The sequence below is a fragment of the Rhinoraja longicauda genome, chromosome 20, assembly GCF_053455715.1.
Source record: "Rhinoraja longicauda isolate Sanriku21f chromosome 20, sRhiLon1.1, whole genome shotgun sequence".
NCBI lineage: Eukaryota > Metazoa > Chordata > Chondrichthyes > Rajiformes > Arhynchobatidae > Rhinoraja > Rhinoraja longicauda.
In genome coordinates, this window is record NC_135972.1 from 11,160,955 (window position 1) to 11,186,127 (window position 25,173).

The 25,173-nt window shown below is 42.0% G+C and overlaps 2 protein-coding genes across 2 annotated transcripts in view; one reads left to right on the forward strand and one right to left on the reverse strand.

The window, feature by feature from the left end:
• The window catches only part of LOC144603754 (cadherin-related family member 3-like), a 54,798-nt gene extending 44,865 nt beyond the window's left edge, over positions 1–9,933 (forward strand). Inside the window, exons 13-19 of the mRNA XM_078417461.1 lie at positions 198–369; positions 1,164–1,411; positions 3,417–3,595; positions 3,862–3,875; positions 3,976–4,010; positions 7,141–7,189; positions 7,971–9,933. Coding sequence (XP_078273587.1) covers positions 198–369; positions 1,164–1,411; positions 3,417–3,595; positions 3,862–3,875; positions 3,976–4,010; positions 7,141–7,189; positions 7,971–8,287 — 1,014 coding nt within the window. The 3' untranslated portion in view covers positions 8,288–9,933. The remainder of the gene's footprint in view (positions 1–197; positions 370–1,163; positions 1,412–3,416; positions 3,596–3,861; positions 3,876–3,975; positions 4,011–7,140; positions 7,190–7,970) is intronic.
• Positions 9,934–14,355: 4,422 nt separating this feature from the next.
• The window catches only part of LOC144603558 (synaptophysin-like protein 1), a 29,979-nt gene continuing 19,161 nt past the window's right edge, over positions 14,356–25,173 (reverse strand). Inside the window, exons 4-5 of the mRNA XM_078416935.1 lie at positions 20,616–20,804; positions 14,356–15,882 (exon numbers count right to left, since the gene is read on the reverse strand). Of these exons, the coding sequence (XP_078273061.1) occupies positions 15,751–15,882; positions 20,616–20,804 (321 nt within the window). The 3' untranslated portion in view covers positions 14,356–15,750. The remainder of the gene's footprint in view (positions 15,883–20,615; positions 20,805–25,173) is intronic.

The following is a 25,173-nucleotide window of genomic DNA, read 5'->3' on the forward strand; positions in this document are numbered from 1 at the left end:
AGAGAGAGAGAGAGTGAGAGATGTGAAGTGGATTCTCAGAAGAGCCTTAGTAAACCCAGAAGCCCTTGGAACCCTGGCAATTTCCTTTAATTATCTAAACATCCTGACCAAATCCTGCTCAGTGTATAAGGAGTATGGATTACATTGTTGAACAGGGTAATCCACTGTCTCGGTAATCAGAGATTGTTGTGTTCTAGGTCACAGTGAATATTCTACCAACCAACGACGAACCGCCCGACTGTCAGCCAAAATATTATTTTCTGGCAATTCCTGAAGACACGTCCGTGGGAACGAATGTTCAAGGCTTCCAGTTATCCTGCACAGACCGCGACTCCCGCCCTCAGTCTTTCCGTTACTTCATAACTTCAGGTACATCAACAAACTGCCTGATGTTGACCCTGTTTCATTGCCTTGATTTAGACACCCATCTTCACCAAGTTGTTTATCCACCATGTTGTTTCTTGCTTAAATAAATCCTCGTTACTTTCTTTGAAGGTAGACACAAAAAGCTGGAATAACTCAGCGGGACAGGCAGCATCTCTGGAGAGAAGGAATGGTTGACTTTTCGGGTCGAGACCCTTTGTCAGACTAGTCAGGGGAGAGGGAAACGAGAGACATAGAACAAATGAATGAAAGATAAGCAAAAAAGTAACAATGATAAAGGAGACAGGCCATTGTTAGCTGTCGCAAGGTGAGAATGATAGCTGGTGTGACTCGGGTGGGGGAGGGATGGAGGGAGAGGGAATGCAGGGGTTTACTTGAAGTTCGAAAAATCAAAATTCATACCTCTGGGTTGTAAGCTGCCTAAGCGAAATATGAGATGCTGTTCCTCCAATTTGTGTTTAGCCTCACTCTGACAATGGAGGAGGCCCAGGATAGAAAGGTCAGTGTGGAAATGGGAAGGGGAATTAAAGTGTTTAGCAACTGGGAGGTCACCCGTTGCTTCTCTCCAGAGATGCTGCCTGTCCCGCTGAGTTACTCCAGCATTTTGTGTCTATCCTCGGTTTAAACCAGCATCTGCAGTTCCTTCCTACACTTTCCATATTACAAAGCTAGTTTAAAATAATGGGTTAAATGACCTTGAGGTGCACAAACTCTTGTAGCAATATCATAACTATTATTTGACTGTGAGTTGCAATAACAAGGTTACCTTTTTGTACCAGGTAACATCAACAACCACTTTAGACTATCTCCGAACGTTGGCTCCAACATCACCAAGCTAATACTTGCTCTTCCATTTGATTATATACATGATGTTGATAAAGTCACTGATTATAATCTCGTCGTTCAAATAACTGATGACAACCTTTTTGCTGGAAGCGCAGAGAGCAAAGTGGTGCAGACGGGGAGCGTAATGATCAATGTCAGAATTATTATCCCGACACCCAGCACTCAAGAAACAACCACCACCGTAAGTCCGTCTGAGTGGGGTGAACTACCTTTTGAGTCGCATCAGGTTTTGTTGGCTTTAGTTGTGAATCAACATTCTTACTCCTTATCAACTCCCTTACTCGTTCATCACCTTCCCCACAGCCACCAATGGACCATTGTGGGCTCCACCTTTCCTTGATCATCGTTGCCTTCTTTGATCCATCTTTTTTTGCATTTCTTTCATTAATTTGTTCTCTGTATCTTTTCATATCCCTCGGTTCCCTCTCCCCCTGACGCTCAACATTCTGATCTAAAACGGAAACGTCGCCTATTCCTTTTCTCCAGAGATGCTGCCTGACCCGCTGAGTTACTCCAGCTCTTTGTGCCTATCGTCTGAATTCAAATGTTTTAACCAAGAGCAAGAAATTAGGTCAAGATAAGCCAGTTCCAGACATAATAACAAGAAACAGTCTCCATTTAAGGTCTCATTCAAGACTAACGTCTTCAAAATTCATCATCTTGTTTTACTTACATCACGCATCTGTTTTCATTATGGTTAAAGCTAATTATCAAGCGCTTACCCCCAGAGATTTGAATCCAACCAGTTGAGGAAAACATCTACTTAGTTTATAAATGTTGTTCATAATTTTATAAGTTATAGGAGCAGAATTAGGCCATTCGGCCCATCAAGTCTACTCCGCCATTCAATCATGGCTGATCTATCTTTCCCTCTGAACCCCAATCTCCTGTCTTCTCCCCATAACCCCAGACACCCGTACTAATCAAGAATCTCTCAACCTCTGCCTTAAAAATATCCATTGACTTGGGCTCCACAGCATTCTGAGGCAATGAATTCCACAGATTCACCACCCTCTGACAAAAGAAATTCCTCCTCATCTCCTTTCTAAAGGTACGTACGTTTATTCTGAGGGTGTGGTCTCTGGTCCTAGACTCTCCCACTAGTGGAAAAATCCCCTCCACATCCACTCCATCCAGACCTTTCACTATTTGATGAGTTGTATTTACAAATTAAACATACAATGTATGATCTTTTAATTTGACTGGAAATTAAAAAGTAAAATACACAGCTGACTGATCCTAACACTCTAAAACCATCTGAAAGTTAAAACCTTCAACATAATAATCGTGTTCATACTTTTAAATTGATGCAGTCAATGTTACAAGTAAATTATAGCACTGCCCTGTTATTAAGCTGTCATTTGGGAAACGTTAGTGCTATCTAGTGACCAACAACTATTTTGGGCAGCACAGCTGGCCGAGCCACTGCCACACAGCGCCGGACACAGGGGTTCAATCCTGACCTCGGGTGCTGTCTGTGTGCATGTTCTCCCTGTGACCGTTTGGGTTTCCTCCGGGTGTTCTGGTTTCCTCCCATATCCCAAAGACAGGCAATTTGGTGGGTAATTGGCCTCCGTGAATTGCCGCTAATGTGCAACGAGTTGATGAGGAGGTTTGATAACATAGAACTATTGTGAACAAGTGATTGATGGTCGGCGTGGACTCAGTGGGCCGAAGGGTCTGTTTTAAACCTGTGTTTCTAAACTAAACTACAGTCTCATGTTGGACTTGAAAGATCCAGAAGACCTTGGCAAGTTATTTGAAAGGCCTGGAGAGAGTGGACGTTGGGAGGATGTTTCCACCAATGGGAGAGTCTAGGACCAGGGATCACAGCCTCAGAATTAAAAGACGTTCCTTTAGGAATGAGATGAGGAATAATTTCTTTAGTCAGAGGGTGGTGAATCTGTGGAATTCATTGCCACAGGAGGCTGTGGAGGCCAAGTCAATGGATATTTTAAAGGGAGAGATTCTTGATTAGTACAGGTGTCAGGGGTTATGGGGAGAAGGCAGGAGAATGGGGTTAGGAGGGAGAGAGAGATCAGCCATGATTGAATGGCGGAGTAGACTTGATGAGCCGAATGGTGTAATTCTGTTCCTATCACTTGTGAACTCATAAACTTATGAACTTATTTATTTCTGGCCATTGGCATTTTCTAACCAACCGTTCCTGTTCCATTTGTTCACAGCCGAATATAACCTACATCAGACTATCTCAAAACACCTACAATGCAGATGCTTGGTACACACCATTTGTCATCACCTTGGGTGGTATCTTGCTGCTTGGTCTGCTGACATATTTGGCATACCATTTGGCTAAGTATATCCGCTCCTTACCAAAGTCTTCAAAGATCTCGATAAAGCCTCTGTAAGTTCCATTCATCATTCAGTTCAGTCCAATCAAGCAACTACCTGTCGTGCATTATTTCATTATTAGTTAAAATACTTAATATGTGAATTATTTATTTATCTTCGGGTTTAACTTCTTCTGGTAGTAACCTGGTTAAATAGTTGCTGGATTATAGCACCACTTTTGAAGGTCTGAATGCACAGAGAAAAATAAGCATGCCATAAAATACTATTAATTAATTTTATGAGTCTTAATTTTAATCTTCTTTTCCCTTCTTGTTCCAGGGTGGAAGAACAAGGTGAGTCCTTAAGCTTTTTCAATCTTTTTCAATGTTAATAGAACTAATAGTTCTCTCTCAATACAATGACGCGAGTGACCATATCCTTTGTTAAATGTAGAATCCAAGATGAAGAGGGAGCACAATGTGATTGTGGTAAGTATTTTTTATTTGAAGAGTTTGGCAAGTGGATGGTCAAAAATTGCCGCTTTGAATTTTCTTTCACAGCCATTTTTCTGCAAGTTTACAATTCCACATGACAACTTAACTTAACTAAATCAGATTAAAACTAAAGCCTATCTGGATTAAACTGGTATAATGTTATAAAAAGAAACTGCAGATGCCGGTTTATGTATCAAAAACACAAAATGCAGGAGTAACTCAATGGGTCAGGCAGTGTAAAGAAGGGAGACACAAAATGCTGGAGTAACTCAGCGGGACAGGCAGCACCTCTGGAGAGAAGGAATGGGTGACGTTTCGGGTCGAGACCCTTCTTTAGACGTCCTGACCTGAAAAGTCACCTATCCATTTTCACCAGAGGTGCTGCCTGTCCCGCTGAGTTATTGTTTTTTTTTGTTGCCTGGGATCCTTGCCAGTCACACCAGGAGGTGACTGTGGGACCAGGATCTGCAGGTTGAAGAGGTATAAACCAACATTCTCCAGAGATGCCACCTGATCCGCTGAGTTACTCCAGCAATTTGTGTCTATCTTTAAAATAGCAGACAATTTGTGAACGGCAGGTGCCTACGAACAACAATGACTAGATACTTTATTTTTTACTATTTTAATTCAATGATAAATATTACACATGAGAAAGGGGGGATAACCTTGCTCTCACTTGAATAATGCAGGGGATTCTTTTAAGTTCACAAGAGTGTAGAAATAGCCTTGGTTTATCATCAACATCTCAAGCAGAGGTGCTCTCCATTGATATTTTTATTGGGATGTTTAGCCTAAGCTTTGTGCTTAGCTTTGTGATCTTTGACCCTACGTTGTTCCAGACCAAAGGCAATGGAGCTAACAATTGAGTCAGCAAATGTAAAGTAATTCTGCAAAATACGATCGTGCCGTGAAATAAGTTTAAATTTGGGGGTGAGATGTTATGAAACCAAAACTCTTCAACCTGCAGGTCCAGGTCCCACAGTCACCTCCTGGTGTGACTGGCAAGGATCCCAGGCAAAAAAAAAATCAATCCTATTCAAACACCTAATTCTTATTTGAGTATACCTGTTGAAAAATAGACATTTGGAAAGGTCTATTTTTAAACATGGTTGCTTCATTGCCTGAGTATCTTGTCAATGGAGCAACCATGTTAAAAATAGAAGATAGACACAAAATAGAAGATAGTAACTCAGCGGGACAGGCAGCATCTCTGGAGAAAAAGCAATAGATGATGTTTCGTGTAAAGACCCTTCTTTGATGTGGCGGAAGTGGCGGCGAAGTTTCGTTCGGTACCTCGGTACCGAATGACAAATAAAGCTCTGTTATACTGTTATACTGTTTAGACGTCCTGACCTGAAACGTCACCTATCCATTTTCACCAGAGGTGCTGCCTGTCCCGCTGAGTTATTGATTTATTTTTTTTGCCTGGGATCCTTGCCAGTCACACCAGGAGGTGACTGTGGGACCAGGATCTGCAGGTTGAAGAGGTATAAACCAACATTCTCCAGAGATGCCACCTGATCCGCTGAGTTACTCCAGCAATTTGTGTTTATCTTTAAAATAGCAGACAATTTGTGAACGGCAGGTGGCTATGAACAACAATGACTAGACACTTTATTGTTACTATTTTAATTCAATGATAAATATTACATATGAGAAGGGAGGGAGAACCTTGCTCTCACTTGAATAATGCAGAGGATTCTTTTTAAGTTCACACGAGTGTGGAAATAAGGTCATAAGGAATAGGAATAGAATTAGGCCATTCGGTCCATTAAGTCTACTCCGTCACTCAATCATGGCTGTTCTATCTCTCCCTTCTAATCCCATTTTCCTGCGTTCTCCCCATAACCTCTGACATCTGTACTAATCAAGAATCTATCTATCTCTGTCTTAAAAATAGGAAACCTTCTAGTAGAGTCGGACTGACCTCAACCAGACTGAGTCCAGATACCAGGTCTCGGACACCTCATACTTACCCCTGGGCCTTGACCCCACAAATGAGCACCAAGCCATTATCACCCAGAACATCTCTGATTTTTATCATTTCCGGCTGTCTGCCCTCCACAGTGACATTTTGGATCGAAAAACCCTTCTTCCAACTAAGAGTCTAGGGAAAGGGAAAACTAGAGGTATGAAAGTTTTGCAAACTTTTCATATGAAAAGTATGATTTGTTCTGAACCTTTTCATACCTCTAGTTTCTCTCTCCCCCCTGACTCTCAGTCTGAAGAAGGGGTTCATCCTGAAACTTTACCTGTTCTTTTTCTCCAGAGATGCCATCTGAACCGTTGAGTTACTCCAACATTTTGTGTCTATCTTTGCAGTTCCTTCCTACACATGTTAAAATAGACCTTTTAAAATGTTTAGCACATCGATGCATATTTATGAATTAAACGATTACTTAGAATTATACATTTGAACATTACCCATAGCAAATATACTTCCTAAAATGTATCTATGCAAAATATAATTTCCCATATTTTGAATGTAATGGTCATTTTCATGACCTCCATGTTTCTGTATGATCTCTATCATCACTCAGCCACAAGCTGAGTCACAAGAGATCAACAAACAAAATATAAAACAGTTACACAGCGTGGAAACAGGCCCTTCAGCACAACTTATGAGTGCCGCCCAACATGCCCCATCTACACTAGTCCCACCTACCTGCGCTTGGCCCATGTTCCTCTAAATCTATCCTATCCATGTACATGTCCAAATGTTTTTTTAATGTTGTGATAGTACCTGCCCCGATTACCTCCTCTGTCAGTTTGATCCATATATCTCCCATCCTTGTGGCTAAAGGGAGCAGGGGGTATGGAGAGAAGGCAGGTACAGGATACTGAGTTGGATGATCAGCCATGATCATATTGAATGGCGGTGCAGGCTCGAAGGGCCGAATGACCTATTCCTGTACGTATTTTCTATGTGAAATCGTTGCCGCTCAGGTTCCTATTAAATCTTTCCCTCCCTCACCTTCAACCTGTGTCCTCTGTTTCTTGATTCCCCAACTCTGGGTAAAAGACTGTGCATTTATCCTATCTATTCCTCTCATGATCTATATACCTCTATAAGATCACCCCTCATTGCCCTGCAATCTGTGACTCTAAATATTCTGCATTTCAGGAAATGATCAAGCGCAATGCAATCTTTAACGGAGAAGCAGTTGATCCAGGTAAATAAGCACCTTTAATACCTCTTCAATGGTTATAAAGGTATGCGGCCATTGTATTTGAGGGGGCCGTGTGTTTTGGGCATCACGCAGGAAAGTGGCCAAAGTTCAGATCAGCTACATCAGCCGTGATCTTCAGCAGGCTGGATGGACCAAATGACCACTCGTGCTCCTCTCTCTTCCATTTCATGACCTGATTATGCCATTTTAAACTTATCGCTGACCTCCAAAGCTGTACGGCTTCTGGAATTTTTTTCGCGGAAAAATAATGGAAAATCCTGCAGGAAAAATAACTTTGTTATCGTGGGTTTCAAACATTTCGTCTCAGTTTAGTTTTAATAGTTCAGTTTCATTTAGAGATACAGCGTGGAAACAGGCCTTTTGGACCACAGAGTCCATGCCAACCAGCGATCACCCGTCCACTAGTTCTGCCCCACACGCTACAAACCGGCACGTCTTTGGGATGTGGGAGGAAACCGGAGCACCCGGAAAAAAACCCACGCGGTCACGGGGAGAACGAACAAACTCCATACAGACAGCCCCCTTAGTCAGGATCGAACCTGGGTCTCTGGCGCTGTAAGGCGGCAACTCTACCGCTGCGCCACCACCCCTTTTGAGCCCCTTACCAGCTTTTCCATTGACATGACTGTTTTTTAACTCAATTTTCTATAAAGCTGAGGCTTCTTATCATATTATTGTACAGCTGCCAGTACAGCCTCAAAAATAACTAATTCACAACCTCTTGGAAATCTGCTGCTGCTTAATGTTTACCTCAATGTTTCAGTCACAGGCAACGTGTACCAATACAACACAAACTCTGGTGCCAGACGCTGGAAGGATACAAAGCTGCCCATGAAGGATTACGGCAATGCTGGAGATGAAACCCTTATTGTTAGGCCCAACGTCATCAAGACCAACGAGACGACTACTTTTACAACACAGGGCAACGTGAAGGAGGGCCATGAAGGCAAGAATACACTGCCGAATGTGCCCGGTGACCAACCTTCGTCGAAACCCCCTCCTAAACTTGGGAAACAGGTCAAAGTTGCACCGCATATACCAGCACCATCTCAAACTCAAAATTCTTTGGATCATATTTAGGTTCAATGAGTTTAGAGTTTTGAGTTTAGAGATACAGAGTGGAGAAAGACCTTCCGGCCCACCGAGTCCACGCCGCCCAGCGGTTCCCATACACTAACACTATCCCACACAATTTACAATTTTACTGAAGCCATCTAACCTGCAAATTGTCAATTAATCTACAAAACGTGCACGCCTTTGGAGTAAAAGGGAGAAAATCCACTCAGGCCACGGGAGAACGTACAAACTTCGTACTGAGAGCACCTGTAGTCAGTGTCTAACCCGGGTCTCTGGCACTGTAAGGCAGCAACTGTGGTGCTGTGCCACTGTCAGACACTGCAATTTAATTTACAATAGCTACCTTCAAATAAAGGAAATTCTATTGATAGCTCTACCTCCTGGCATTTGCTAATTCAAAGGAAACGCAGAGGGAACCACAGAAGGTAGAAATTCTTTCAATAATTTCCTGCCCCAGAACATCATTGCAGGCAAAAAGAGACACAAATTGTGTAATTCGGTGGGTCAAGCAGCAACCTACAGAGAACACGGATAGGGGACGTTTTGGGAAAAAGGGCCCCAACCCAAAACATCACCTATCCATGTCCTCCAGAGATGCTGCCTGACCTGCTGAGTTACTCCAGCACTTTGTGTCTTTTTTGTAAACGTCATCTGCAACTCCTTGTGTCTACCTCATTGCAGGCATCCCTCAGTAAATTAGGCTCAGGTAACTGGTTAACAAAATACCTTTCTTCCATTGATGCCAAGTTGATCTTGAGATCCTAAATGAAAATAAAAATAAAAACCGAGGTTTAATTAATGGAAAACATCTCTGATAGCTATGGTTCCTTATCTGGGCATTGGATTACTACTTTGATGGAATCTGCTGAATCCCTTTAACAGTTCAATGAGTTTGAAAAGCATGTTTGTTGAATGAAATATCTCATCAATTGAAAGTCATTAAAGCAATATATTTGCAGCAAAAAAATATTGATATAGGGAACATATTAAGCTGTAACTGTTTAATTCATTGTTGATTTTGCTGTGTGATTACTTCTGAATTACTAGATCTTTTCTTCCTTCAAAGAAACACAATGTGCTGGAGTAACTCAGCAGGTCAGGCAGCAGAGAACATGGATAGGGGACATGTTAGGTCTGAACCAGCACCTGAGTTCCTTGTGTCTGCATCTCCCTTCCTGTAACAAGCCCCGAACACCTTGAATTAAACCTTAAACTAACCTTAAACCAAGGTTGCATTTACCTGTCCTAACATCACCTGAAGTGCTTCACTGACAAAGACTGATTGTGCTTCTGTGCATCCATTAGAGATTTTACTGCATGTTACCTGTGAATGCAGATTAGTCACACATTCGGAACTCAGGTTTACAATGTTTCGTGAACTTACTGCTTTTTTGGGGACTAGAAATATGTTTATATTATAATTATAATTTATTAACCTTAATATATATTCGATAATTGTATATTATTACTCAGAACCTATTTAAATTGGAATAAATTTGATGTGCCAAAATCAATTACAGTGCTATTGATTTGTAATCATAGAACATAGAAAAGTGCAGCACTTTGGCGTCGTGTGTGTGCCGAACATAATGCCAAGATAAATCCATTTCAACTGCCCGCACGTGATGCATATACCTCCAGTCCCTGCATACCCAGTATCTGTTTTGTATATGAATAAAGTTTATTTTAGAAATTAAAAAATGAGCTGGAAACATTTTCAGTATTTGTTTCATTTGTGCTTGGAATTAAGTGGAGCAATTATCTAAATTTTACATGTGGGGAAATTTGAGTTTTGTTTTTTTAAAAGGCAGTTTCCTAGCATGTGATCAGATTAACAGAGACAGAATTCCCAATGGGTAGGACTTCGACAGATAATTCACTTCAAAACGCGTGCAAAGCCATTTTTAAGCAGCAGTTTTGCTCGTGAAACAAGCTTAAATAGGTCCAACATCATGAACATTAACCTATAGAGTAAAGAGTGCTCATTTATAAACCCTTATGTGGTAATTTATAGGATTTTTCTCTTGCATTTTTCCTGATAAAAAAAAAAAACGCAATTTTTTAAATATATATATATATATAAACTGTTATTTCAGGGAAAACCACTGAGGGGTGCCGGAGTGCCAGATATTTAAATAGGCAGCGCAGATCATTGCCTTCAATCCAATTTGGATTTTGTCCTCACTCTGGTGACAATGGAGGAGGCCCAGGACAGAAAGATCATAATGGGAATCACCTTTGCTCAGTCAGCCTTGGCCTACACCATCTCCCGGTTGCCAAACACTTTAACTCCCCTTCTCATTCCCACACTGACCTTTCTGCTCTGGGCCTCCTCCATTGTCAGAATGAGGCCAAAACCAATTGGATGAATAGCACCTCATATTTTGCGTAACAACTCAATGGTATGAATATTGATTTCTCTAACTTCAAGTAACCCCTGATCAAGTTGTATAGCTCTATGACTCTGATTCTATTACGTGGTCTGCCTTATGTGGGTGTCTGATGTGATTATTTCCCTTAGACATGATAGCACGCAACAAAAAGCTTTTCACTGTACATCGGTACATCTGACAATAAACTATGACTGCCATGAGTCTGAGTTAAAGTTTTCTCTTTAGACTGAGAGATCATAATTATTGCTTTTGTGTCCTGCACTTATAGCATCCCATTGCCTTTCATTTTGCCCTGGACTGGCAGTTTTATGTTGACTGATTCCTATTAACACGGTGACCACTGTTCCAAGGACTCACATTTCATAGAAATGTAGAAAATAGGTGCAGGAGGCCATTTGGCATTGTGATCATGGCTGATCATCTGCAATCAGTAACCTGTGCCTGCCTTCTCCCCATATCCCTTAATTCCACTAGCCCCTAGAGCTCTATCTAACTCACTTTTAAATTCATCCAGTGAATTGGCCTCTACTGCCTTCTGTGGCAGAGAATTCCACAAATTCACAACTCTCTGGGTGAAAAAGTTTCTTCTCACCTCAGCTTTAATCGGCCTCCTCATTATTCTTAGACGGTGGCCCCTGGTTCTGGACTCCCCCAACATTGGGAACAATTTTCCTGCATCTAGTTGGATGATCAGCCCATGATCATATTGAATGGCGGTGCAGGCTCGAAGGGCCGAATGGCCTACTCCTGCACCTATTTTCTATGTTTCTATCTAGTTTGTCCAGTCCATTTATAATTTTATACGTCTCTATAAGATCCCCTCTCATCCTTCTAAACTCCAGTGAATACAAGCCCAGTCTTTCCAATCTTTAAACATATGACAGTCGCACCATCCCGGGGATTAACCTCGTGAACCTACGCTACACTGCCTCAATAGCAAGGACATTCTTCCTCTAATTAGGAGACCAAATCTGCACGCCCTACTCCAGATGTGGTCTCACCAGGGCCATATACAACTGCAGAAGGACCTCCTTGCACCTATACTCAAATCCTCTCATTATGAAAGCCAACATGCCATTAGCTTTCTTCACTGCGTGCTGTACCTGCACGCTTACTTTCAGTGACTGGTGTACAAGGACACCCAGGTCTCGTTGAACTTCCCCTTTACCTAATCGGACACCATTGAGATAATAATCTGCCTCCTTGTTATTGCCCCCAAAGTGGATAACCTCACATTCACTCCCATGTTGCTCGTGTATCTTATGTTTGTGCTGTTTTTCTTAAACGCTTGCTTGTGCAGTGCATTTATACCCACGTCCTGTTCCAGCTGAAATCCTTTGGCATTCCTCGAAGCCGATTTCAAAGAAGTAACTGAAGATAGACACAAAAAGCTGGAGTAACTCAGTGAGTAGACAGCATCTCAGGAGAAAAGGAAAAGGTAACGTCTTGGGTCGAGACCCTTCTTCAGACTGTAACTATCTTCATGCCGGTTCTGATGTTGGGATCTTGTGTGAATAATCAGTTGGATGGGGTGTGGTCCCTGTTAGTCTACACACAAACCTTATCTCACAGTATGTGACCCAGGAGAGCTTGAAGTTACAATGCTGTGACAAATTCTTTAGAATAATTTCTCCTGATGCTAGGCTTACATTTTCCAGACTTTGAACTTAGCACATTCTCCAACCACGCTGGTTATTTTGTTTTATTTTCTACTGAATGGATCTCTCTGCTCTTGACTGTTCCTTCAGCTAGTCGTAAATAAATATCTGGCTCTCTTTAGCCTCATGATTTATGTCTGCAAGTTGTGTACAAAGTCCATCAGTAATTTTCTATTGATCTGGGACAGTGCACAAGGGGATGTGCTCAAACATTATTCCAATTTGCCTGTGGCAGCTAGAATGGAAGGAGCTTATTAGATAAAGCTGGCATACAGCAAGAACCACTCATTCTGCATCCCTGTACACAGCCTTGGAACAGTAGATGCCTAATCATGCACAGGAGGCCATTCGATCCACTCCAATTGTGTACGGCCAATTCCACCGCCATGCAATGCCGCTAAACATTAGACCAGATCCAGACCAATGTGGTTTGACTCTTGGGAAAAGCCTTACAAGTTTTAAGTTAAAAGACTTTCTCAAATCGTGACTTGGCAACATGGTTGATCAGGTTTCTGAGGAAGCCCTGGCAGATTTTGCAGACTGTGAAATTAAAGCTTAATTGCATATACAGAACTTGGAATAAAATGGTTATGGAATAATCTCTCAGGCGCTCAAAATTTACACCAGTGTCTCACTAGATTTAAATAGCACTTATTGGACATCTACATGTATTTGAAGCACCAAACTCAACAAGTTGAAGCCTCTAAACCTCAGGACAGCAGATTAAACACAGCACTGTGGTTACATGTGTGTTACATAAAGCTTTTTACTGTACCTCTGTGCACGGGATAAACTAAACTGTAAACATTCTTAAAATGTATAGATTTTTATTCTTAAAGGAAATGGCTTTTGAATCAATTTCCTAGCCAATTTGCAGATGCTCTGAATTCAGCAATTGTTTGCCTGTGCTGAACACCAACACCTAATCTAAGCAATGCTGAAGACTACAATCCCTTTCATCCTTTAGAGTTTATTTTAGAGATTCAGCCTGAAAACAGACCCCGCGGCCCACCGAGTCTGTGCCGACCATTGGTCACCCCCAACACTAGCACCAGCCTGCACAAGAGAGAGGATTTACAATTTAACCAAAGCCAAATAACCTACAACCCTGTGGGTGTGGGTGGAAACCGGAGCACCTGGAGAAAGTGCACGCGGTCACAGGGAGAATGTGAAAGCTCCGTACAGACAGTACCCGTAGCCAGGATTGAACCCGGGTCTCTGGCGCTGTAAGGCAGCAACTCTACCGCTGCGCCACCGTGCCGCCCCTTCAACCTTCACACGTGGCACCACAAAAGCTTTTCACTGTACCTTTGTGACAATAAACTAAACTGAAACTGAAACCCCCTTGCTCCGTTAAAATAAGGCTTAGAATGTAACAGAAAAATAAAACATTTAAACAGCAGTGCATCAAAAATTAAATTTACACTGAGATATTGTGTTGGTATACGATCACATGCCTTGCCTAGAGATAACAGCAACAAAGGCAGTCATCTGTTGCACTACATTGAATTGATTGTGCCATTTTGCAGCCCACGATACCCTTCAGAAATGGTCACCATGATGTGATTTGGCTCATGAACCGATTAAAAATTAGCCAAGTTTAGTTACAAATAACAGAACGCAGTAACAATGGAAAGTATTTGTTTGGAGATCTAAAGGAACAATGAGCATTTGTCTCTGTTGCTCAGTGCCATTTTATACATGCTGAGAATTTGCCTCCCCATCATCCTCCACACAGGCACTGATACGCGTTCATTAGTTGACTTTTGTTTTCAAAAGAGTGCTCGCTTCTGATAACTAACAAAAGATTTACAGGCTTGTGCAGTGTAAAATAACAAACCCGTGTGCGTGTGTGTTAAAACCAGAAACCGCATACAAGATGCGCGAGAACCCAAAAGATATTTTCATATGGCCCACTACACTCAAAGTTCCAGCGATTCAACATTTTAAAAAAGCACACAAAATGATTCCCACAAGTGTGGGGATGATAAAAAAATAATGCAAGGAAAGTACAAATAACAATTGTACAACTCAGACTTTAATAAAAGTTTAAAAAAAATTATGACACAATTAAGTTTGACTGTGTGCTATTAACCAATTTGCTTCAGCAACATTTATATATATATATATATATATATATATATATATATATATATGTATATGTATATATATATATATAAAACACAAAAGGGTCTTTGTCACCAGAACCTCTTATTTATTTTTCAGCTCAGCAAATGCTTGGAATTTTTGTTACATCGACAAACAGATGAAGGAGATCTGTGGCAAGTCAGTGTTTTAATCTCTTTTTCACTCTCCTCCTTCCTCCACAAGCTTCTAGTCGGGCAGATGATTAACACACAAAAGTATAGTTCCAAATTTAAAAAAACACAGAAGCAGTGTATGTAAGAAAAAAAAAAGCTGAAATACATTTGGTATTCTGCTGGCAATTCTTTGTCAATGATAGCAGCAGTCAGAAGCAAAAGCAGTGTAAGATTGTGAGATGATAAGCAAGCTAGGATGTGGATGCATCAATATTTTCAAGTTGAACTAAACCTTCATTTTGCCATTTACGCTGAATGTGAGCAACAAGGACAATTACGTTTGCCATTTTCCTCAAGTAGAAAAGATTAGACCAACCTAGGGTAGAACTATACGATACGTGAAAATGTGGCTATCTTGAAGCAAAGAAAGTGATGACTCAGCACCTGTGAAAATACCCCCAAAGCATCAATTCAATTTCTGTAGAAAACAGAACAAAATGAGACATCTGGAGAAATGTGGAAAAAATGCTCTTCAATACAATGTTTTAAATGTTGCTGTAAAGCACAGCCCATTAAAGAGAAACATGTCTTGTATGCAAAAACATTTACTTTCAGTACAATGTGGATTGTATGCATTCAATGGTTCATTACTAATCAAATTGTATGTCATAATCAGAAATGGGGGGTTTCTATATCCCATAATGGCTTGATACATACAATTTTTCTTTCAAACCTGCCACCACATTGAGATAGGAGAACAGTACATTTGGCAAATAGTCACCTACTGTTCCTTTCACGCATACATGATAAAATACTCTGCAGGGAACAGCAACACGGAGAAAATAGCTCCACGTTAGCCCTATTCTGAAAGGGCTGCACAGTATTACGTGCTTGCGGTGTAATGGTTTTATTAACAATATATCTCCAAACATCCTTTCATTGGAAACTTCAACACTTAAATTTATCTACACACATTCTTTTTCACTTCTCTCCCTCTCACCCGAGCTCAGGAAAGGCACATGATACAGCAGCACAAACAGCAAATACAACAGGTATAATAGAATTTCCCAAAAACGTTTCTGCAGTGTTATAAGCAATACGAATTGTATCGTAGAGGTTGTAAACACCTGCCTCAACAATCTTTCAAATGCTGCTTATGGATTTTGAGCGGGTGGAGCCACATTTTCCGGATCCTGATGCTGCTCTGGTTCAGCGTGCCAGCTGGTTTCCTTGTACACAAACCAGGCATTTCCACACCATAGAATCAGATTGAGGAAACCAAACACCTGAAAGAAGAGATACAACACAACAAATGGCGATCAATGCAGGAAAGGATGCAGCAGAAGCCACTTTAATATAAACTGTAAGGTTGCTTAAAAGTACTTTTAAGAGTACATTGCACAGACCACCATGAGATTCCTGGCAAGAGCAAGTAGGAATCTTGATTATATGGCCTTCCGAGGTAAGGGGAAATTCACGGGACTATGTGGTAGGTCGATCTTGGTGCTCTCAACAAAGAAAGGGGTCTGTCTGGTGTACCCACAACACTGAAAAACATTATTTCCCAGGCCGTTTGAGGTCTTAGTCTTGAAACGAGCACAGCCCATTGAATAGAAAGAAAGCATTTGCTTTCAGTACAACGTGGATTGTATGCATTCAGTTCTTCACTATTCATCAAATTGTACATCATAATCAGCATGGCAGGTTTCTCTCTTCCATAATGGCTTGATACAAACAATTTTTCTTTCCAACTTGCCATCAAATAAGGCTAGTTTCTTCCTTACAACAGGAAGCACTGGCTATAAACTGCTGAACCAGACCATGAACTACTGATCCCAAGTACTACTGACCCCCCTGACCCCAAGCCTGCAGAGAGAAGTGATGGTGCCAAGGTGGGAGGCAAAACGACACCTGTTGTCAACTCCCTGCTCCCAGGTTAGTGGAAATAAAGGGTTCAGTCATCAAGGAGAAACTGAAGAGTCCTTTTCAGGTCCAATATTAAAAGTGAATTCGCAATAGCATTGATTGGCAATAGCTCTTCCTCGGTTTGTGCCAACCAGTGCATTTTGGTGATGCCAAGTAATGCCAGCTGTAATCAGCACACGTGTATTTTTCTGCTTCCTGCTTAAGTTCTTTCCCGCTTCCTTTATATTTTTCAAAGGCCTGGATGGTTGCAGTTTCCTAAATCATATTTGTGCTTCCCTTCCCCATTTGGCTGAATTTGCAACATATCTCGGCATCCAAGGTTCCCGAACCTTACCATCCTTGTCTTTCTACCTGACAGGACCATGTTGGTCCTGAATTCCGTCAGCTGGCGCTGAAATGACTCTGTCAGATGCTAACTCACCCAATACAGCCGCTCCCAATCCGTTCGTGCCCCAGCGTGCTGTAATTAGCCTTTTCCCAATTTAGCACTCTCCCCCAAGTACCAATCTTGTCTTTATCCATAAATATCTGAAAACTTAAGAGTTATGATCGCTGGAACCAAAAATGCTTTCTCACTGAAACTCCGATCTCCCCAAGTTCATCTACCAATACAAGGTCTAGTACGGCCCCTTCCCTGGTTGCTCCATCAACACACTGCGTAAAGAAACCCTCCTGGATGATCCTGACAAATATCGTCCCATCTTCACCTCCTGACACAAACGGAAGCCCAGTTAATTTTGGGGAAACGAATAAACTCATCAGGAAGGCTGGCTCCGTCCTGGGAGTTGAGTTAGATTCATTGGAGGCGGTCTTGGAGGAGAGGATGCTCCTCAAACTTCGGAGCATCTTGGACAATACAGCTCACCCCCTCCATGACACGCTGGTCAACCTGAGGAGCACCTTCAGCAACAGACTGGTTCCACCAAGATGCAGCACAGAACACCACAGGAGATCCTGTGTCACTGTGGGGGGTTATCAAACTGCACAACTCCTCCCCCTTCTGTCACGAGGTAGACTGACTCCCCTCCCCAACCCCCCCCCCCCTAATCTTTGCATACTCCCAACCCCAGACTTTCCACATGACTTTAATTTCATGTTTCATGGATTTTGTTGTGTTTTATGACTGTTGGGACCAATTCCCCTCCTAGGATAAATAAAGTTCTATCGTATCGTATTGTAAGTTCTTGTCCCCACTTCCCTGCCTTACACTCTCTCCAAACTAAAACTAACTTGTTTTCTAACTTTATCAGTTCTAATAAAAGTTCTTTGACCTAGATTTAACCATCGGTTCTCATTCCATAGATGCTACCTGATCCGATGAGTGTTTCCAACATGTATTTCTTTTACTTTGAATCTCCTTGAAGTGTATAACTATCCTCCTCACAGTCCATTATGCCATCTTGTGTTAGCTGTAAATTTGGAAGTTGTGCCCTGCACACGCTCGTCATTGATACGAATTAGAAAAGCACGGTCCAAGCTCTCAATCGTGGAGATCTTCTGTCCCCATCCCTTCAGTGGAAAGATAAACCTTTCACTATTCTCCACTCACTTGGGATTTTGTTGGCCATTCAGTGAACTATGGCTTTATTTTCTCTATCCTTATTCCTCATGGCGATGCACCAAGATTGGAGCTGAAATATCTCCACCCAAACAGCCTCCTATTGTTCAATCACAGCTCTGCCTGCCAAGCTTCAACTCCAAGTTACTTATTCTCCTGCCACTGAAATTGGCCCTCTCTCAACTGAATATTCTTCCCCTTTCAGTGACCTTTATCTTTTTCCAAAGCAATTCTAAACCGTATGATGGTCTGCTGATTCTCTTCACTTGATGTGGCTCATTTTCTAGAACCACAAGTCCAATTTCTTTCGCTTTCATAGTCTGGACCAGTCTAAATTTTGTTTTTGAATTTAATCCACCATTTGTCTTTTCACGCTACCTTCAGTGTCCATTCCTTTGTAAAATCAGTTTAAATTTCATCCCACGGGACAAGCAAATCTCTCAGGTCTAAAGCCCCAGCCCCAATGTGGTGCAAACTGCCTAGTCTATACAGGTCTGCATTCACCAGAACTGGTGAAGCAGGAACGCAAAATCCTCCCGCCTAAACCATCACTTCAACTGTACATGTACTTGCACTGTCCTTCCATTTACCTACTTGCTGCTGGGAATAATCCTAAAATTTCCACCTTCGAAGCCCTGCATTTTAATCTCTTCCCTTACATCTCTATACTAAAACTCTCGTTTGTTTGTTTGTTCGTTCCTGAACTACAGCCAAAACGGTACACGATAGCTCGACAATTTTAGGCCCACCTTACTCACCGTCGTCCCTTTGGTGCTAATGGAAGAAGTTTCATTGAAATCGGTGTTATATTTTTAAAGTCATTAACATTTTAAAGTTTAAATCTATCTCCTAGGGAGGGAGGGGTGAGGGAAGAAGGGGGTGGAGGGAGGGAAGGGGAGGAGGGAGGGGAGGAGGAAGTGGGGAGGATAAGGGGGTTTGAGTAAGATGGAATGGGGGGGAGGGGAAGGGGCGAGGGGAAGAGAGGGTGCTGCACCGATGCAGGAGAGGTTTGGGCCCAACGGGTCCACTGGGTCTAGTTTCAAATACTGCCAGCAGGGCCTCATACACTTTTCCACCTAGGTTATTGATATTAACATGAATCATCATTTCTGGCTGCTCGCCCTACCCCTCTGGAGTTTTCTGCAGTTGCTTAGCGATACCCTTAATCCTAGTATTACTACATTCAATATCGTTTTACTTAGAACTTTACAGCACAAGAACAGGCCCTTTGGCACACAATGTCTGTGTCAAACATGATGCCAAATTAAACTAATTTCCTCCAATTCTCTCTAATCTGGGCAGCATTGTGGTAAACCTCTTCTGAACCCTCTCCATAGCCTGCACACCCTTCCTGCAGAAAGGCAACGAGATCCACACACAATACTCCAAACGCGGCCTAACCAAAGTTTTATAATGCTGCAACATGACTTTGTGACTCATGTATACAAAACCCCGACTGATGAAGGCAAGCGCACCATACACCGCCTTTACCACTCTATCTACCTGTGTTGCTATTTTCAGAGAGCTGTGGAGTCGAATCCCGAGATCCCCCTGTACATCAATGCTGTAAAGGAATTTGCCATTAACAGCATACTTTCCACTTACATTCGATCTGCCAAAGTGCAACACCTCACACTCGCTCAGATTAAACCCCACCTGCCATTGCTTTGCCCATATCTGTAACTGATCTATGTCCTTTCACCTCCACCCCACACACTCCAGCTCCTCAGCTTCACATGGACCTCTTAATGTCCCATTCCTCCTACACCATTGTACTAAATCTGTTGGTTCCACAATGTTTCCAGAAAAGGAAGCAAGCATTGTGGTGGAAACCACACTTCATTTGGTCTCCAAACGATAACATGCATGAGTTGATGGCACCCAATGAAGGCAACAGTAAGAACAGAATGTCACATAGTCCAGCAGGTACTCAACATCTGTTAGATCTAAAAGGATTTGAAAACGGTGTCTTTAACGTTTCCATGAAGGAATGTAATGCCTGGGAACTTTTTTAATACATAACTCAAACAACATCACCTTGTGACTCGAGTATAACGTGTAAAGGAACATCATTCAAAAAATATTTGGTGATTTTCAACAACTTCTCTCAGGGTGCAATAACCTTATAGAACATAGAACAGTGCAGCTCAAGAACACACCCTGCAGCCCACATTATCTGTGCCAAACATGCCCAGCTAAACTGATCCCATCTGTCTGTACATGATCTATATCCCTCTATTCCTTGCACTTCCATTTGCCAATCTAAAAGCCTCTTAAACACCATTATTGTGTCTGCCTCCACCACCACCCTGGCAATGCGTTCCAGACCCCTACTATGTGTGTAAAAAAAAAAAAACTTGCCCTGTACATCTCCATGAAACTTTCCCCCTTTCACCTTATAGATATGACTTCTAATGTTGGACGTTTCACAAGGGTGTTGAATGAGCGGGCATCCAACAAAGTAACATGGGGGGAAACAAAAAGCAGAATAATGATGGAAAGTGAGAGAATTAAATAATGTTATGTGCCACGTACCACAGACACGTTCAAACTTCCCATGCCAGTCACGCCTGCAGAAGAACACTCCGCTTGATTAATGCAGAAGGGAATTTTGTCCTTGATGATATCTGGATTTGTAGCACGTTTGAGATCAGTGAGGCCTTTAGCCCAAGCCGAGGAGCTGACCAACCACAAGAAGGCAAAAATCACTGTCACAATGAAGTCCTGAAATAGAATTAAAATAAATAAATAAATGCGCGGTTTTAAACGTTCAGGAAAAAAATAATTTGTCAGTTCATCCGTGGCTTGCTACATTGGAGTCCAACACAACTATTACATTATAGACAATAGAAAATAGGTGCAGGAGGAGGCCAGCACCACCATTCAATGTGATCATGGCTGATCATTCTCAATCAGTACCCCATCCCTGCCATCTCCCCATACCCTCTGACCCCGCTATCCTTAAGAGCTCTATCTCGCTCTCTCTTGAATGCTTGACAGAATACATGACAGAAAATGTTGGAAAAACATAACTGGTCAGGTCTGATCGAAGGATATGAACCCGAAACATTTCTGTTTCTGTTCTCGGAAGACATCTGATCTTATGAGTATTTCCAAAATCTTATTTCAGACGTCCAGCATCCACTGCTAGTTGCTTTTGTTTTATGGAACACAATTCTCATCTTAAGTAAATGCAAGGTTTTGGTAATAAAAATACTAATAAAAGGAATTGGTTGAATACATGCTTGTTGGTTTAAGAGCTCAATTCCTGATTACGGCAGAGCAATTCATCAGGAGGGAGAGAGAAACTACACCACTCTCTCAGAGGGATTAGAAAGCAGAGCTCCCATGCAAGGAATTATTGAGGAGCGTGGCAGAGACGGATATAAATGGAGGCTAAACATAATGAAGGAACAGACGATTATGCTGACACAATACGATCATGAACTACACAGGTTATTCAGCTCACCTTCCAAACCAGCTCATACCCGACTTTAGATGAATCCTACTTTCCTCACCATAGTCTACTGACTACGACTTTTTAAATTACTTTAAAGTACTTTTTAAAAGCCATATGGGTTTTTGCTTCCACCACCCATTCAATGAAGTGAATTCTGTAGCCTGTCCATTGATCTTTCCTGCACCAAAGAACTTTCTTCTTCATTGTCAACCACATGTGGGTATCCAACTCTGGCTCGTACATTTAGATACGTCACTTACTTGAAATCACCACTTGAAATCATTTTGTGTTCAACTTCCTTCCAATCTTTCTACCAATTAGCTTACGTCCATGCTCCTGAGAACTGAACTCTTTTCCAGGGGAAATAGATCTTCATAACTTTACACAAGTAAACTTGTCTCCTTTGTTCCTAAGTTAACAAAAATTGCTGGCCATATTATAATTGTTCAGCTCTTGCAAAGTACTTATAAAATCTCACCTGTACCCTGACTGGTGCCATTACATCCTTGCAGTGTGCAGTGTGATGATCAAAGACCTGCACATTACATTGACTTAATGTTTTCTACAGTCCCTGCTCTTGTATTCTCCATGTTCAATTAAGACAAATGCTTAATTAGACATGATGGAGAATTAAGTTTTGTCTAATTAAGGCCTTATGCTCTACCTTCTAGACCATTTTATCCGCTACCTTTAGGGATATGTGGACGTATACCAACTTTTAAAGTATCTTATAATTTATCTATTCCTCCTCAAATGCATGATCTCACACTTCTACTGGATGATTTCCCTTCACATTGTTGTGATAACCTCACCTGTCCATTGATATCTTCCTGCAGACAAACACTTTCTTTTTCACTATCAGTTACGCTACCAAGGGTGATATCTAACTGTGGCCCCCTACATTTTGATCCGTCACTTCCATATGCCTTGGAAAGCAAAAGGCAATCACAAGAAGCTATGTGAGTAGGAAAATAACTGCAGATGCTGGTACAAATCGAAGGTATTACAAAATGCTGGAATAACTCAGCAGGTCAGGCAGCATCCAGGAGAGAAGGAATGGGTGATGTTTCGGGTCGAGATCCTTCTTCAGACTGATGTGAAGCTATGTGAGGATTGAGTGGAGACAGCTGTGCTGAAAATTGTGAAATGATAAAGATTTTGAGCACATCTGATACAGGTCATCTAAATATGAAAAAGTAAGTAAATGGTAACCACAGATTGAAGCTTGCTTCAACATTTGCTTTATCACAATAAGCACAAACACAGTTTAAACAGATCTGTTGAACAGTTTATTTTAACTCAACCACAAGGGGCTTCCCTTGGTTGAAGAATAATTCATTGCTCAGGGGAGAATGGAAGAAATCAGGAACAGAAGAAAAAATAAATGCATCATCCTTCTTTCATGATGAGCCACATGATGGGCGTTAAGTTGTCAGGCAACAATTCCTTCCCAAAATTTTTTATATAATGAATCAAATTGCGAGCTTTAGGAATATTTCATAATTTACTTTGTCTTGTTTCATGTATACACAATATTACCTAGTTCAAATAAAAGTCAACAGTATCAGGGAGGGTAAAAATACCGTGCCAGACAGGTCAGTATGGGAATGGGAAGGGAAGTAAAATTTGTTAGCAACTGGGAGCCTAGCAGGCCTTGATAGACAGAGATAAGTGTTCAGTGAGACAGTGGCCTGGTCTATGCTTGGTCTCATCGATCTAAAGGAGGCCACATTGAAGGACGGCATTGTGGCGCAGAGGTAGAGTTGCTGCCTTACAGCGCCAGAGACCCCCGTTTCATCCCGATTATGGAGGCTGTCTGTACGGAGTTTGTACATTCTTCCCGTGACCTCGTAGGTTTTCTCCGTCCGAGATCTTTGGTTTCCTCCCACACCTGAAAGACGTACAGGTATGTAGGTAAATTGGCTTGGTATAAGTGTAAATAGTGTCAGTGTGCGGGGATTGCTGGTCGGTGTGGACCCGGTGGGCCAAAGGGCCTGTTTCCGCACTGTATCTCTAAACTAATCAGGAGCATCAATTGCCATAGATGTGGTTAGAGGAGGTACATGTGAACCTCTGTCCTGTTGGGCTGCTGGGACCTCCACCCTAGTGTACACACATTTCATCCACCATCTCCCACACCCTTCGTCACCCCTGCTCCTTTCCCCTCCTTCGTTCAGTGATTGCCCATCCCAGATTTAGCAATTGCTGGCATAGCAATTTAGTGATCGTGTATGGACAAATCCAGATGATTCATGCAGTGTCACTTCACATTTTAGACAGAACACTCGTTCCAAGCAATGATGCACATTAGCAATGGCAGCGATCTCTCTCTCTGGAGCAAAGAAAACAATTGAAACAAGAGGAACATTACTCCAAACAAAAAGGAGAACATACTGAAGGAATGCATTCAAACACAATGTCCTGGACACTGTTCAATTGGAGATGGAAGATGGTTAAATTAATGACATTAATTTGACACAATGAAGCATAGGAGGCATAAATTAAAATCTAAAATCTCAAAAAGTATTAGTCATACATAATATTTTGTAAATAGCTGAAGATATAAAGCGAATACAAGAAGGGAAAGCTCCAGCAGTCGAGGAATCGTAGCAAGTGGTTTGACATGCAGGGAGCCGACAAGCTGTGCCCCACCCCAACATTGAAACTGGGCCACCAGCACATCACGCATCGATTCATACACGACCACAGCTTAGCGTCTTCTTCATGGACACTAAATCCAAGTGAAAATGCAGCCTTGGTGACCTAACATTTTAAATGCACATTTATGAAGTGAATGCAATATAGGGGTTTATTCACAAAATGCTGGAGTAACTCAGCAGGTCAGGCAGCATCTCGGGAGAGAAGGAATGGGCGACGTTTCGGGTCGAGACCCTTCTTCAGACGTAGTGGGGCAGAGGTACAGCTGCTGCTTCACAGCACCAGAGACCCGGGATCAATCCGAATTACTCGTGTTATCTGTGCGGAATCTGTACATTTTCCCCGCGACTGCGTGGGTTTTTTCCCGGGTGCTCTGGTTTCCTCTCACATTACAAGATGTACAGGTTTGTAGATTAATTGGTTTCTGTAAACTGCCCCTCTATTGTATAGGGTGCGAAAGTGGGATAATGTAGAACTAGTGACTGGAAGATCGATGGTCGTCATGGACTCAGTGGGACAAAGGGTCTGTTTCCATGCTTTATCTCTAACTACTTTAATAGCAGGCGATTACAGCAGAGATTGATGAAAAGAGATTGAGATTTCTCATCTAGAATTATACAATAATCATAGTAATAATTATTGAAGTATACAACAAATTATAAATCTTCCATTATAGATGAGGCTCTCACTAGGGCCTCCTCTATATCCCGCAGCTCCGCTCTTGCTCCCCCGCTCCCAGTTCGTAACAAGGATAGAGTCCCCCTGGTCCTCACCTTCCACCCCATCAGCCAGAGTATACAACAAATTATAAATCCTCCAACATTTCTGTCGCCTCCAACGGGATCCCACTACTGGCCACATCTTCCCATCTCCCCCCCTTTCTGCTTTCCGCAGAGACCGTTCCCTCCGTAACTCCCTGGTACACTCATCCCTTCCCACCCAAACCACCCCCTCCCCAGGTACTTTCCCCTGCAA